Here is a 17,129-nt window from a genome sequence, read left to right on the forward strand (position 1 = left end):
AGACAAAATATATGGAAGGTTTGGACATATTCGGCGTTGCACCCATTGAAAATAAGATGAGAGAGAATCGTTTACGGTGGTTTGGACATATTCGGCGAAGGCCTAATGATGCTCCAGTTAGAAGGATGGAGAAATGGGAAAATATATTAGTTAAAAGAGGTCGGGGTAGGCCTAGGAAGACATGGATGGAGGTGATAGGAAAGGATATGAATGCTTTGAACCTCACCGAGGACATGGCATTGGATAGAAATGATTGGAGGAGAAGGATTCATGTGGAAGACCCAAAATGATTTTCTTTTTTGGTTCATATCGCTGACCCCAATTGTTTTGGGATGAAGGCGTAGTTGTTGTTGTTGTTGTCGAATCATAACCATTTTAATGTTGAAATGTATACAGAAGATGATTGGGAAGGCTCTTTAAATGACAAGATATGTAACTGGGACACGCCAAAATTGTTGGTGTACCCGTGTAGACCTACATCGACATGGGAGCAGGTACTGGATGCAGTGCAGGTACGCCACAGGTCGGGTCCCGCACTGCATTAGTCTGGTCCAACTCAAACCTGAGCTTTTTTTTACATAAGGTCAAAAAGGTGGGACCATTTTAGTCCCTCCACCCTGCCTCTTTCTTTGCTCTCCCGAAACTCTCATCATCATCCTCGGCAGAAGAGATAGATAGTGAAAAACAGATAGTCGCCGCCCCTCCCTCTCTCTCTCTCTCTTTGCTCTCCTGAAACCTTCATCCTCCTCAGCAAAAGCAGAGAGTGAGAAAACAAGAGCCACCACCCCTCCCTCTCTCTTCTCTCCCGAAACCCTCATCATCATCCTCGGCAGAAGGAGAGAGAGGGTGAGAAACCGAGAGAGAGAGAGAGAGTACCTCCTCTCCTCGTCTTTTTCTTCTTCTTTGTCTCGTTGCAACAAACTGAGAGAGAGAGAGAGAAAAAAAAGGGAAACTGGAGAGAGATAGAGAAGGGGAAAGGGCTACGCCCTTCCCCTTTTATAACTTAGTTTCGCTGATCAGGTTTGGACTTGTCCAAACCTGGTCAAAGAAGCTAAAAAAAATTCAAAACTAGACCCAACTCGGATCCCCATATCTTCATTTTTTGAAATTGTCATGTTGTACCATCTGTACCCGTACCTAGTTGACATAGATGACAAGAGGTCTACATTAAGCTATTGCACATTTATTGGAGGGAACCTAGTGTCACAAAAGAGCAAAATGCAAGCAGTGGTGTCTAGGTCTACTGCAGAAGCCAAACAGAGGCATGACACATGGGTCTCTGAAGATCTACAGCTAAAGTCAATGTTTGCAAAGCTAGAAATAGAAGAGAAAACACTTACTAACTTGTACTGTAACAACAAGGTGGAAATCCAGAATTCTTCTGATACAATATGTCATGAGAAAACCAAATATATAGGCATGAATTACCATTTCACAAAAGAAAAGGTTCAAGATAGGCTATTTCAAATTACTCATGCCCACCTTCAGCTCGCCAACATTCTCACAAAAGAATAATCACATCAAGGCTCAAAGAAATCATGATCACGTTGGGGATGGTAGGTATCTTCTTCCCAACATAAGAAAAGGTAGTTGTTAGATATATTATATTCATTTTCATATGGGGGCAGCTTCATTTTTTTACCCTTTGTGTATAATTTTGTTATTGCTATACTTCACAAGGGTAAATTATCCATGAGAAATTACCCCTAAATTCTTAAAAAGCAAAAAATAAAAAAGCGAGGTTTGCAACTGTAGCAAACTGTAAAGAACTAAATAGCCTTCAATCACGAACCAAAATGTCCACTAATATCAAGTGAACAACACAAAATTGTTCTCTAAGGAACACGCTCACATAAACCCACAAAGGGGTAAACACAAGAAGGCTCACAATACAAAAAATAGTATCTTATTGAGTATCACAAGTATGCAAGAAGCATACTTTTATAAGAGGGGCAGATCCCTATTTATATACACAAGAGGGAGAGAAGCCAGGGTTAAGAGAGTGAGAGAGATGAACGAAAGAGAGAAGGATCGCCCAACGGCTAGATTTCTAGCCGTTGGGGCCTAGTCAACTTAGGTTGACTAAGTCCAAAAGAAATAAAGAAAAATAAATAAAAAGAATATAAAATATATATTTAAATATATATATACATATGCATACAGTTTTATATATATATATATATATACATTTTAACAATTCCCCTCAAACTTACGGTAGAATGACCGAAAGTTGGATTAGAAAAAAAGGAAACCTAAAAGCAAAGAGAGGTTTGTGAAGAAATCTGCCAACTGGAATTCTATTGAAGATATTCCTCTCACACATAGTGGCAATCCATCTCGATGTGATTTGTTCTTTCATGAAAAATGTGGATACCGGGAATGTAGATAGCACCCTTATTGTCGTAGCACGTCTTTAAAGCTCCTAGAATTTGGATTCCCATATCAGTCAGCAATCTTCTCAACCAAACCACCTCCATTGTGGTTGCATTCATAGCTCAATACTCAACTTCATTTGAGGAAAGAGAGACCTTCTATTGCTTTTTGTACCTCTACTAGATTAACGATTTACCTAAGAAAACATAAAAATATGTGGTTGAGTGCTTAGTATTGTGATCACCTCTCAAATCTGCATCAGTATATGCAAGTAAATCCAATGCAAATGCAGAAGACATAAAAAGGCCTCCAGAGATAGAATTCTTAAGATATTTAATAATACGCAAAACAATTCTATAGACACCCAATTTTGGACCGAGATGTTTTTCGTCCAAAATTCCATCTTTTCCCCAAAGCAAGGCACCTTCAATCCAATTTTTCGCCCTCAAAAGAATCTCTTTCAAACTTTTGACCAAAAGAAGAGTTAAAGAAGAGATTCCCAGCTTTTCAACAAACCAAAAATCATGTCAACCCGATATCAGGATCGAAAGTTATGGCCAAGACAACTTTTCAATCTCTAACGACAAGTTAGGTTGTCGTTAGCTCTAATGACTTGTCGTCAAAAATTCCTCGAATTGTCGTCATCTTTGCCTTGTTGTCACCATCGTCTTAAATTGTCATCATTATCCTTGAGTTGTCATTAAAAGACCTTCCCTTCTGAAAAGATGATGTCATCCCCCTGACAACACTATAAGTTGTCGCCATGACCCCGCCAACTGTCGTCGAGGCCCACCTGAGTCTGTAGTTGTCGTTAAGGCTAGAATTTTTGTTAGCGCCACTTGTCGTCGGCCGCCTCTTCTGCGCACTTTTGGGACGGGATTTGCCTTCTCAACCTTCCAAACTCGAAAATGGAAGGTCACTCATTCCCAAATTCTCTTTCCTTAAGCAAAATCCCCATCCAAGGCAATAAACCTTGAATGAATCTAGGCTTTTCATTCAAAGGCAACCCTCTAGCAGTCATTCATCTAGATGGCTCCTGGATACACATAAAACGTATCCAGATCTGCCAGAAAAACTATAAATAGAGAGCCACCCCCCGCCCTATTCTTCTTTATCTAGCATCTATCTGTAATATGAGCACCCTTATTCTGTCAAATTCTCTACAAGACCTAGCCTAGCCAACCTAGCCTAGTCCTAGTTAATCGAGCCTAGCCTAATCTAGGACCCAGATCCCTTGTCTCACCCCCTCTTTCGAAGCCTATGCCTAGCCGAAGTGACGCTTGTTCTCCTTCGCGTTCGTCAACCGTAGAAAGGGCTACCTAAGCCCGAGGTGAAATTTGGCTTTTCAATTATGTTTGTATTTTGTTTACCTTGTGTGTTTGTCTAAGTTTGTGATAATTCTAACATTTGTATGTTGATTATCTTTCCGTCTTTATACAAGTTTTGGTGGCTCCCGCCCCTAAATTCGTTTTCTTCTAGGCCTTGCATACGAGGTACGAATCTACACAATGTCGCCGCTCCAAAACAACGACCGAGGATTCCTGGTTCGATTGATTCCTGCTTATCAGAGAAGGAAAGGCTCTTTACCTTGATGAACGATCCCCACACCCTCTCAAAGTTTAGATCCAGTGTTCCTGTCCATTTTAAACAAAAAAAACTCCTTTAGTGGAAAACCCTTTTTTCTTTTTTTCAAAACTAGAGAGGGATCCACAAGCTCCCATGTGAACGGATGTGGGAGCGTGCTAAAACTAACTAGTTGTGTGAACAACGTGTGATATATCAGGTCTAGTAATTGACAAGTAAGAAAGGGCCCCAATAAGTTGTCGATAAGGGGTTGGGTCATCTAGAGGCTCCCTATCATCAATTTTCATCTTGACATTTGTCACTTCTCGAGTGTCAACCTTCTTGTCATCCGTGATTTCATACCTGAGAACAATATTAGAAGCAAATTTAGATTAAGATAATAAATACCCTCTAGAGGAATAAGCTACCACTGTACCTAGAAAGTATCATAAAAAACCGAAGTCAGTCATTTCAAAATTAGTTATAAGAATCTTTTTATGTTTTGAACTTCTTGTTTGTCGCCTCCAGTGATTATCATATCATCAACATAGAAGAGCGAAATGGCAGTACTTGCATCAGAATCTTTAACAAACAAAGCGGTGTCGGTCAAACAAGATCTAAAATCAATAGCAAGCGTAACTTGGCTAAATCTATCATACCAAGCTTTGGGTACTTGTTTTAACCCATATAATGTCTTTTGTAGGCGAAGAGCCTTCCCTTGAAGAATGTCCATACTAGGTGTGCCTCTATATAAACTTTCATAAGATTTTTATTTCAATATGCATTTTTAACATCCATTTGATATGTACACCAATTTTTAATTGAAACAACTACAATAAGGATTATAATTGTGGTCATGTGGGCAACAGGTGCAAAGGTTTCTTTATAATCTATGTCTTAGCCTTGCGAATATCCTTTGGCAACTAGCCTAACTTTATATCTCTCAAGGGTCCCATCACTCTTGGTTTTTATCTTGTATACACACTTACAATTTATGGGTTTCTTTATCTATGAAAGATTTTGAATATACCAAGTTTGAGTCTTTTTCAAAACTTCTAGTTTTACCCTCATAGTTTTTTACCCATTTGGAGTGTTCTTTGGCCCGAGCATAAGATGAGGGTTCTAAATATGAATGAATTAGGGTTATGCATGATTCATATTTTGAAAAAAAAGTCATAGGATACAAATTTTGATGGGGGTTTTGATACTCTAGATGATTTCATAATTTTCAATTCATCTTAACTAAAGTTAGAAAAAATTTCAAGTGCACATGAAAGATTTTGATTTATCTGCCTAAAATATTGTATACAAGTTTGTTCATCATGAGGCAATTCATCAAGAGATTCAATATCTATTGATTCAATAACGTTCTCAAAACCATACTCACAATCACAATCATTAATAGCTTGTTTTGAAACAAGATCAAACAAAAATGAATACTCAATTAATTCCTTAGGTTGATCCTTATCAAAGAATTTTTTTTTCTAAAAAAAGTTACATTTCTTGATATATATAATTTTTCATTCTTAGAATCATAGCAGCTATATCTCTTTTGGTTATCGGCATAGCCAAAGAAGGCACAAGGGATAGGAGCAAATTTGTCATTCTTATTGGTTAAAATAAAATATTTGCAACCAAAAACTCGTAATCTGAAATAATCAGAAGTGAGTTTAAAAAGTTTTTCAACATGTGAAATATTTTGTAAAGAAGAAAATGGTATTCTGTTTATAAGATAAACAACAGTCAAGACAGCTTCTGCCCAAAAAAACCTTAGGCATATGGCTAGCAATAAACAAAGTTCTTGAAGTTTCAACAATATGCATATTTTTCTCTCAACTAAGTTGTTTTGTTGTGGTGTGCGTGGACAAGATCTTTGATGTGTGATACCATGTAAGTTGAGATAATTTTTAAATTCATTTGACAAAAATTCTTCCACTGAATCAATACGAAATATAGAAATTTCATGTTCAAACCTATTTTTAACCAACTTATGAAAGTTTTGAAAGTGAGAAAAAACTTCAGATTTATGCTTAAGGAAGTAAATCCAAGTATATCTAGTAAAGTCATCCACAAAAATAACGTAATGTGCATATCTACCTTTAGACAAAATTGGTGTTGGACTCATCTGAAAGAACTAACTCAAGAGGTCTAGATAAAAGTTCTATCATTGAATGGTAATCTTTTCATTTCTTCAAGAACACAGTCTTTATAAGTAAAATCATTAATATTACAAAAAAAATTCAAACTTGAAAAATATTGGATTTTAGATACATTTTGATGTCCTAATATTCTATGCCATAAATTTAAATCCATTGTTTAGACATTACAACAAAAAGTATCTTTCGGTATCTCCAAAAAAATCATATAATAGATATCTCATTTTCTATGGCCTGCCCAATTAGCTTCCCTAACTGGCGATCCTGCACCAAATATTCATTTGAAAAGAAAGAGATATTACAACCATAATTAGATATTTAAGAGACATAAAATATTTAAATTTAATTTAAGAATACATCTAATTTTTTTAATAAGAAACCTTTTGGAGTTTGAAAGATCTTTTTCAAAAAAATTTATTCCTTCGATTTCAAGAGATGTACCATCGATCATAAAAGCTTTTGACACACTTGAGTTGTTATAACATTCAGATAAAATATTATGATTTGGGATCATGTGAAAAGATGCACCGGAATCAAGAAGCCAAGGAATTTTATCGGGGTTGAAGTAAGATGACACCACGGCTCCAATTGAAGAAGATGATCCTCTAAGAAGAAGTTGGAGAGCTTCAACTAATTGAAATAAGGATTTGGCTATTTCCATGGATGTGTCTTGAAAGTTGCCAACCATAGTCGTCTCCTTATTCTCTTGAGGTGTTTCAATCGTAGCCGCCTTCTTTTTCATGTAGTTATTGTCCTCCCTTCTTCTTATCTTAAGGCACATAGATTTAATATGCCCCGGTTCATGACACCAATGATAAATGACTTCTTTTGTCATATTCATTTCCTTGTCTTCCAAAGTGAGGTGGTCTATAAGTATAACAGTAGGATCCCTACCTTAAGACGACCAAAACGAAATCATCTTCATTCTTGGAGATACGTTTCTTTAGACGGTTTTCTTCTATACTTAATTCCTCAATGGTGTCTACAATAGAAGAAACTTTTTTCCTATGAAGGACAGCCGATTTGGTTGATTCAAATGTGGGCTTCAAGCTATTAATGAATTGATAAAAAAAATCACATCTATTTTCCTTTGGTGAAGCTCAATATCTTCGCGACAATGCTATTTAGGCTCTAGAAGAACCAACTCTTTCCATAGGGAGAACAAGTCATTGTAATGTTCTCTAATACTTTTGTTCCCTTGTGTCATGGTGAGAGCATTATCTTGAATATTGAACAGATGTGCAATATTTTTAAAGGAATACATATTTTTAAGGTATTCTCAAGCCTTGTTAGCGTGCTTGAATTTAGCAAGGCTAAAGCCAAGACATAATCTTGGCATGTCTCATTCTCCACTCTTTTCACTTTTTCTCGCAACTAACTATAGCTTTAATCTTATTTTCATCGAAAATAGGTAGTTATTTTTCATTTTTCACCTTAGTGAAGATTAGTTTTAGCTTTGGATCGAATCCATCCACTAATTTCTACAACCCTTTCTCCATATGTGATTGCTTCATAATAGAAGCCCACATAACATAGTTAGTATCAATAAGTTTGATGGGCATTATGGTGACATCATATTTGTCATCCATTTTTACAAGGAAAAGAAGGATAGAAAGAAGAGAGAAAAAAAGTAGAGTAGACAAGAAATGGAACACAAGCACATGCACGACCAACAAGATTTATCACCAAGCTCTGATACCATGTAAAGAACCAAAGAGCCTTTAATCATGAACCAAAATGTCCACCAATATCAAGTGAACAACATACAAGTGTTCTCTAAGGAACACACTCACATAAACCCACAAAGGAGTACACACAAGAAGGCTCACAATATAAAAATAGCATTTTTTTTTAGTATCACAAGTATGCAAGAAGCATACTTTTACAAGAGGGGAATACCACTATTTATATACACAAGAGGAAGAGAAGAGAGGGTTAAGAGAGTGAGAGAGAGACAAAGGAAAGAGAGAGAGGGACCTCCCAACAACTATATTTCTAGCCGCACCTAGAAATCTAGCTGTTGGGGTCTAGTCAACTTAGGTTGACTAAGTCAAAAAGAAAGAAAGAAAAATAAAAAGAATATAAAATATATATGTACATAAATATATATATATACAGTTATATATATATATATACAATTTAACACAAACTATATATAGATAGATATATACTTCTTTCACATCTTCTGCAGGAAAATAAAGGGAACACATGTAAGCCACCAAACCGACAATAACCACCATTTCCAAATGAATCTCCGCTTATCCATTTTCATTTCAAGTGATGAAACAATGCCTGTAGAAATTAGTTTTCAAGGCCAAAAGGAAAAGTTTCATCAATTGCAATTTGTTGGATATGTTAGGTTAATTATATTTCAACTATAATTTAGACCTTAGTACGCCAGTGTCAGTTATGGATGAAACTAACTCTAGTCAGAATAATTCTACTCTATTCTTGTGCAAACTAACTTATTATTATTATTGAGTGGGAATGTTCCTAAATATAGAGTGATCAAAAATAAACCAACTCTTTTTTCCCAAGATTTTGCCTTATATTTTATTCTCCTTGCTAGTTTTCTAATTTTCATTTAACTTTTCATGAGTTAGAACCGCACCTTACAGGGAAATTAATGGCCCAATCCTGCCACAATTCTTTGTGACAGTCTCAGAGTTTATGCATTTAGGATGTGCAATAATCAGACCATCTCAGAGTTTATGCATTTAGGAAAAGCAATAATCATATATTTGTCGAAAATCCAGGTGGTGAAAGGTTGCAACTAATTGTCTTGACAACCATCAAAAGGATTCAACGTACATTAGCAACAAGATCTCACATATGAGCAAATGAAGTTTGTTATCAACAGAAACAAAATTAATACATTTCAACTATGAAGCAAACCCAGAAAATAATTTGTTTTCTTTCACTCTTCAGCAACTTCCCACTTAAATAATGAGTCCTAAGTAATAATATTCTAAAGAATAATTGTTTTTGCTCCTTGTGACCTTCATCTGAAAAAAGACATACAGCTCTAGTAATTGGTACAATAACTAACATGAAGTTCTGCAAGTGTTCAGTCAATACAATCTACTTGATTCTTGAAATCAAACTTACTCTTGGATGGTATTCTGAAACAATCATCATTGGTACATTCTGAGTCACAGCTCCAACAAACTGAACAACATTAGGATGTCGAACCTTTTCAAGCAACATCAGCTCCTGTCTAAAGGCATTTCTGCCAGATCAAAAGTACATAAAAAATATGGTTTAAAAGGCATGGAAGAGCATTAAGATAAGAAGAATGTCAGCTCATTAATTCACAATACCAACTAGATCAAGGTGACAAGACAAGTGCCTCATCAAAGATAGGGTTGGAAAACCACTATTGCATTCACAGATGTAATGAAGAGATCGAGAAGAATTGTGACCAGGATATAAAGGAGTATCAAACACAAGTTGCATCAATATATATGCATTATGTCTGTATGTACATGTGCAAGAGAGAAGTACAATCTAAGCAGAGCATGTATTTTCAGGCCTATAAAAACAGAGGTCCATATAATGAGAAAGTATCTGATAGCTAAATTCACAATGATTGGTAGAGCCTGATCACTCAAAATCAAAAGACTGAAAAAATTTTATGTCTGACTCCATAGCAAGAAGGTCTCCCTGTCTATCATGATATCATCTCCAACAAAAGAACTAAAAATATGATTTACATAGAATGTTGTAATGATTCTGACTTAACACATAACTGTAGAATCTGAAGATCAGGTGGATGGAGGCCACGGACCAATGGTATGATTATCAATGGATTAGTATAAGTTGTAGCCTTCTATGGCAGCTGCCTATCATTTTCCTTTTGCTCTTTTTATCAACTATTGGTTAAATTTATTAAGATCTTGAATTTGAGATCATACCTTAGTTGTCAAAGGTGTGGCCTATGCAACCTAGGTGCAGCGCCACCGCCTGGGTGACCAGGTTTAGGCGGTCGGACCCTATATTACCACTTAGGTGCCACCTAAGCTGCGACCGCCTAGGTTTTTTTTAGAGCCTAGGCTTTTTTTTTTTTGAAGACATATTATTTATTTTTTTCTTCGAGGAGGAGAAGATATGTTATTTGTCCATTGCTTGTATTATGTCTATTGTTGAGAAGAAAAAGAAAAAGAAAAAGAAAAAGACATATTATTTGTTTATTGCTTGTATTATGTCTATTGTTGAGCAGAAGAAGAAGAAGACATTATTTGTCTATTGCTTGTATTATGTCTATTGTTGTTAATTTTTTTGTATACATGATTTTATTTTTTGTGCATTGTTTTTCACATTGTTAGTTATATTGTTTGTTTATTAAATTGTTAATTTATTCTTGATTTGTTTGAGCAAGTTAAGATTATGTAATTTAATTGTTTTACAGTGTTCAAGAACATATTATTTGTCTATTTCTTATCGTTGATTGATTTTATGTTGTATACATGTTTCTTATTATGTTTTTTATGTTTTTTTTGTTTTTTTTTATTTGGGGTACCGCCTAGGCCTTTGTAGAGGCTCACCGCCTAGGCTCCGCCTGGCACCTATGAAAACTAAGGATCATACACAAATTACTATTCAAATCAAACAGTAAAACTTGCCAATTCTTCCTGTATTTTCCTTTTCGATTTTGGTGCATATAATCGTATTCAGCTTAAAAGCAAAAATATGGACTTGTTCGAAGCGTATATTCTTCACATGTTATAGGATTAGTATTTTCCAGTTGCTAATGAAACAGACACATTCAATTTGTTATTAGGGTTAAAAGCAGAAAATTCTATGAAGATAATTAAACAGGGACATTCAGTTTGTTCTGTGGAAAAGAGAAGGATAATCCCACAAGACAAAAAGTCAGGGTAGCAAATACATTCAAGAATGAAAAAGAAGGAAGAAACACTCCAAAATAAGATGCAGAGGAAACTGATACATGATATCTGGATCAGAATAGCAATCCTTATCAAGTACTTTTACAGCAACTTTGGTCCCATTCCACTTAGCCACCTGATATGAACCCTGCTCAATTCAAATGAATGAATAAATAGTGTCAAAATTAAAATATAAAATCAAACAAAAGGTCTACTGTTGCTATAACTAATTGTCATTGCTACCTCCATTGAAAAGCACCAAACAACCAACATGGCAACTTTAAGCACAAACATACCAGAGACAATTTGCAGTTCTATATTAACCCACTTGTATAAGGGAAAACCAATGTTGCATAAGTAGTCTCCATTAAATATTGATGTATTTTGTATTATATATGTATGTGTATACATTAAGTATATACGTATATATACATTGGGTACATGTATATTGTATAATATACATATATGGTATATTATAAAATTATTTATGTTTTGTATTTTTTATTTTTGAACTAGCCGTTAGGCATCCCTAATGGCTAGACTAACAGACTAGTCCAACAGATTAGCCGTTAGGGATGCCTAACGGATGGTGTGCTCTCTTTTTTGTCTCTCCTCTCTTGTGTATATATGGGGGTCTTGCCCATTATCATGTAATATGCTTCCCTTGAGCGTTTTAAGGTTAACAAAATAATATATTTTATGTTGTGCTTGTGCCCATTAGTGGCTTTTGTATGTGTGCTCGTGAGCTCTTGTACTAGCCCTTAGTAGCTTATGTGTATTGCCCTTAGTGGTCTTGTGATTGTGCACACCTTTGTTATTGTATTACCCTCAGTGGTTTTTGTATTGTGCACTCCTTTGTTATTTCATTACAGTCTCAAGTCTCCCACAATTAATGTAAACTCTATTCACAATTCCAATCCCACTTTCATCATTTCAGATATTATTAAAGGAATTTAATGTTTTTCCAACAAAGGAAATCGTTCTATCAATGATTGGACTTTGTAAATGGTTAGGCACAGTCTCATACTCTAGAGATACACAGTAATATCTTTCAAGCCATATTTTACTCAAAATAACCACTTAAGAGTGAAAAGCGTTAAAATGTATTGTATATGTAGCATATATATATATATATATTGAGGATATATATATACCCCTCAGGGGTATCTAGTATGTATGTAAACTGAAATACCCCTCAGGGGTATTTCAGTAAATTCATCTTGTAACAGGTTTCAGTCCACTAGGGATTGACGACCTAATGTTTTTAGTTGTTTCTTTATTTCTCTTTTTTATTTTGTAAAGCTGAACAGCATTGGGTGCTGGTCCAATTAGCTGTTGGACCAGCCCCAACGGCTAGAATTCTAGCCGTTGGGGCTGGCCCAACAGCTAGTTGGGCCAGCTACATGGAGTGCCTATTTAAAGGCACTCCTTTCCCTTGTAATAATTATGCTTGATGCCAAGCTTATTTGAATTAACTCTTATTTTTTATGTGTTCTTGCACCATTTTGAGAGTTTGTGTGATTAGGCCTTAGTGGCTCTTTGTATTTGGCCCATTAGTGGCTCTTGTACTTGTGTGCACCTTTGTAGCCACTTTGTGGCATTGTATTTGTTCACTTGTTGCTTCATTACATAAATTACCCCTTTGCTCCATTTCACGAATCCATTTCAGCAAGATTTTCCAAGTTTAGGCAAAAAATAACAGATAAATTTTCACAAAAAGCTCCTAAAAAAATTCTGGGAGCCAGGTCCTGTAAATACATGAGCATGATCCTATCTAGTTGTGGGGTATGTTTGGTTGCATCTCATGTGATTTGGAATCACAAGAGATTCGCTTCAAATGTGATTTCAAATCACATTCCATTTCTCATTTGCATGAGATTCCAAATCATGTTTTGTTGGCTGTGCAAATGAGATTCATTCTCTCATCTGTGTGAGATTTCAAATGACATGTTTGGTTAGCTGTGCAAATGAGATTCATTCTCTCATTTGCATGTGATTCCAACTCACGTTTGAATGCAGCCAAACATACCCCAGGTGAACACTGTCCACTAACATGAAGCATAATCTTAATAATATCATATACCCCTAAAGTGTAATGCTCAATATTTATTAATTGAAACAATACAAGAAGCCACTTGAAATTCTTCTTGCCATAGGGAGGATTAAGACAAGGTGAACCCTCTCACCATTACTCTTTAGCATCATGGTAGAGTCCAAGTTTAATTCTTAAGAATAAGATAAATGCACCCATGGATAAAGGTGTTCTATTCCTGGCACCTTGCATTCACTAACATTCAAAGAATGGATGACGTTCTTGCTTCCGAAAATGAATCACAAAACAAGTATGGAAGAACTATTTTGTTTATTCCTAAAATGTTAGTTAAAAGGTTCATTGGAACCTTCTTAACAAGTCATGATCTTTCATGGAAGAAGCTACAGAAAAAATAGAAAAAAAAAACATTTTCAATTACTTTTCATAACAAAAATGTTCTTTCAAGTTGGCTCTGAAAAATGAGTACAGACAATTGCAACAGTTAATTCTTCAAGGAAGAGAAAACTAAGAATAAGCTCACTGTGTGGACATCGGTATGTTGTGGATATCGCATGAAGGCCATCAGCAACTCAATTGAAAAGCAGGCCTTAGAAAGTTAGACCACATTTATAATGCTTAAAAAATGTGATCATTAATTTTCAGTTCCTCATCATCCACATGATTCAACTATTTGCTAAACAAACATGTAAAATGTCATTCTCAATTATTGGCATGACAGAGCTAAATATCCCAATGAACTTAAGAAACTTATTTTGGAAGCCTCCAAATTGACACAAGTTCAGAGCATCTTCATATTTCTACCTAGGATATAGTTCAACTTTTTCTCAGACAATTCGCATGGTGTTTACAGAGGCTCTTCCTAACCACTTTTGCCACAACTTTACATGCAGCATTTGATGAATCAAACAACATGAATAAAACATTTGGCAAATAAATGTTTGGGTTGCTCACCATCAATAATTGTCTTTCAGCCCAAATTTTCCCTCTATAATAGACATAAAATGGTGGTTTTACCAATGTCATGCATCGTAAGCAAGCAAGCAATCACCAAACAAAATGATAAAAGCTAATAACAAGGCATGCCTTTGATATCTCGTCTCCCCGCCGAAACTGAACCTCTGCTGGATTGAGTTCATACTCTGGAACCTCATGAGGATTAGATACTGCCATAGGTGTTTTTCTGGTTTTCTGATAATTCACAGTTAATCAAACATTATGATTATTGAAGAATTTAAAAACTAGACATCGTACAAATAAGCCTAGCATATTAAACTAACATACAGGAACTTTAGCTCCACGAGCCTTCAGAATGTTGTAGATCTCTACATTTCCATAGTATTTAGCATCAATAGCAGCCTGCCACCACATATGCCATCATTATTGGGGGGCGTATGGAAACATAAGAACACTTGAATCATATGATTCTGTCAGCAAATATAATTGTCTGTGACAAACTATCAGCAGCCAAACATGAAAAAAACATGATGCCCACCTTTATAACATTTTGTCTGTTACAAAGAACCATGGGATGATTTCTCCAATTGAATGGACAACATCTTATCGTCCAGAACATCCAAATTTAACACCACAAAAGCAAATTTTCTCAAGAAATTTCCCATCAAGAAGTTGAATTTGTTTCATTTTATGGATATTCTTCAAAAGAATATATGTGAAAGCTTAAACAAAAGAAAAGATGGAAATTCTTCAAATTTTTCGAAGATAACAAATTAATATTTAAGAGAAAACAATCGAAAGAAAATTTCTGGTATATTTCACAGGAATTGCCCCTCATGGATGATGGTTTAACGAATCAAACACAAAAGTTTTTGGTGAATTAAAATCCCACAAGAATATGAAAAATGTTCCTGGAAACTAGAATCCTGGTGATAATGCACGCAACACCACGTTAACTTCAAAAAACATGGAAGATTGATATAGGCCTATCGGTCATGCATATATTAGCACAACTTGGATCCAAAAATACCAAGGAAGTAGAAGCTTTCAGATTGCTTTGAAAAAAAAAACATGGAAGAAAAGGAAACTAAAACGGAACAAGTTATCCCACTACTTACCGTACTACCCCACCTATCACGAGCATCAATATTGGCCCTCCGGCTCAGCAGAAGCTTCACAACATTAACATGACCTTCACAGGCAGTAATATGAAGGGCCGTCCTACCATCCAAATCAATGCTGTTAACATCCACCCCTTCATTCAACAATTCTTCCACACCCTTTTCATCTCCTTTACAAGCCATGAAAAGCAACTGCATTGTTGAATCCAAGTTCTCCGGCACCGTCAACTTCTCCTCAACTATGTTTCGCTTGTTCGGGTCCAACGATGACTGCCGTCCAAAGCTGAATTTCAATGCATTCCTCTTCGGATCTAAAGAAGACTGTCGCCTGAAACTGAAAGCTCTCATGCTTCGAGCCCTCAATGATCCGGTTGAAAGTTGGCGCGAGATACCTCTCTTCAACTGTGCAGCGATTTCCATTCCCGGATCTGCAAATGGAAACCCCACCACTCTCTTCAAATAAAGCTACTGCAATCTACATATTCACCAGTCTGAATATGCAAGAGTAAGAAAGATGTTTAATCCACATTTTAGAAAATTGAGGTTCGTGTAGAGAGATCTAACCGATTTGATGATCAATACTAAGACCTGTCCATTAATAGAAAACAAGAGAGGGCCGGTTTAGGAGGAGGGGCACGGAGAAAAAAAAAGAACGACTGAAGAAGCTATCCGGTTGAGCAGGATATTGCAATCTGAATCTGAACTTGTTTTATACCGAGGTGACAAATTCGAACCCCTCGCAAACAAAGCTGTTGAATGAGGGCTGTCCCTCCAGATAGGAAGAAGACGCAGGTTGAAGCCGAGAGAACCAAAACGAGAAGATATGTCCGGAATTCTGCTATGCTAGGAGTGAGAATAAACACAAGAATCAGGATTCACGAGAGAAAACAAGTTTCCAAACGTGGTTAACTTACCAAGGGGAAACAAGCAAGAAAGATTCGAGCTGACAGAACGAAGAGGAAGAAGGAGAGGCTCCCGGTCTGAATCGAACGAAATAAACAAGAGGAAAAGGGACGAAATTGGAGAAATGTGGAGCCAACAAGCGAGGCGAGGCAGGGTTTCTGAGGGTTGGGGGGATCTAGCGGAGACAGCAGAGCGAGAAGGAAAGCGAGACCTCGGAACGGAATTGAGGTTTCCCCGATCGGGATCGGGCCTCCGGCGTTTGGGCGAAGGAACACGAGCGGCGTTAGGGCTTTCCGGAGAGCCTCTGATCCCTGGGAGACGAGGAGAGGAGAGGCGGAGAGAAGAAGGGGGCGCGCGGCTCCCGCGGGAGCGACTGCCCGCCCCGAGGGCCCATTTTTATAGGGTGCCCGGGTCCAAAGCAGGCCCGCAAGAATGTTCTTCGGGGGAAGAATCCGTCCAGTGTACGTGGCGTGCTCTGATTGGTCCGAGATGAAAGGCCACGTGGGACTCCCTGGGTCCCGAGTGTTAGTAACCCGACCCTGTGGGTGTGGAGGAATTGGGTCCGACTTGATAAGTTCCTTCTACTTCCAATTATATAATATATAAATGGTCATGATCGGTACGAATGTTCTTGAATCTTTCTATCTTTTTTTTATTTGGGCTAGGCCAACGAAAATAAAAAAACTCGATCATGGATCGAACATACTTCGACCTCCGTGGATTTCGAACTCGCATCGTCATATCTCTATCAGGTGACGTTCACTGGCCATCTCACCAGATGAACTGAGACCTTGTGGTCAGGGTTCTTGAAGTCTAGTCTAAAAAACCCTTAAATACCATCCAACAGAACAAGAATGTAGACGATCTAAAGTTTGCTTTATATGCAAAAAAATAAATAAAATCTGCATCCCCCAAGAGTAGTTCAGTAAAAAATGTAAAGCACATGGCAAACTATATAACCCTCAAGCGTAACGGTGCAAATTGGAAGCTTGACCTACAACTAAAATGGAAAGCCACCTCAGAATTTGATGCTTTGCTCTAAACCTGATTCATGTTTTGAAATTAGGTTTTCGTGATTTATTTTATTTCTTGTTTTTAAGTTATTGAATAGAATTTGGAG

The 17,129-nt window shown here is 36.7% G+C and overlaps 1 protein-coding gene across 4 annotated transcripts in view; it reads right to left on the minus strand.

The window, feature by feature from the left end:
• The window catches only part of LOC149839003 (integrin-linked protein kinase 1-like), a 74,204-nt gene extending 57,855 nt beyond the window's left edge, over positions 1–16,349 (minus strand). The window contains exons 1-6 of one of the 4 annotated variants that reach the window (XM_090002202.1): positions 15,695–16,349; positions 15,104–15,534; positions 14,313–14,387; positions 14,115–14,219; positions 11,041–11,126; positions 9,201–9,321 (exon numbers count right to left, since the gene is read on the minus strand). In XM_090002202.1, the coding sequence (XP_089858328.1) occupies positions 9,201–9,321; positions 11,041–11,126; positions 14,115–14,219; positions 14,313–14,387; positions 15,104–15,526 (810 nt within the window). In that variant the 5' untranslated portion in view covers positions 15,527–15,534; positions 15,695–16,349. Of the gene's footprint in view, positions 1–9,200; positions 9,322–11,040; positions 11,127–14,114; positions 14,220–14,312; positions 14,388–15,103 lie in introns of all 4 variants that reach the window. The other 3 variants (XM_090002198.1, XM_090002200.1, XM_090002199.1) reach the window with 3 other exon arrangements.
• Positions 16,350–17,129: the final 780 nt, after the last annotated feature.

The sequence above is a fragment of the Nuphar pumila genome, chromosome 4, assembly GCF_984573655.1.
Source record: "Nuphar pumila chromosome 4, dmNupPumi1.hap1.1, whole genome shotgun sequence".
In the NCBI taxonomy this organism is placed as follows: Eukaryota; Viridiplantae; Streptophyta; class Magnoliopsida; order Nymphaeales; family Nymphaeaceae; genus Nuphar; species Nuphar pumila.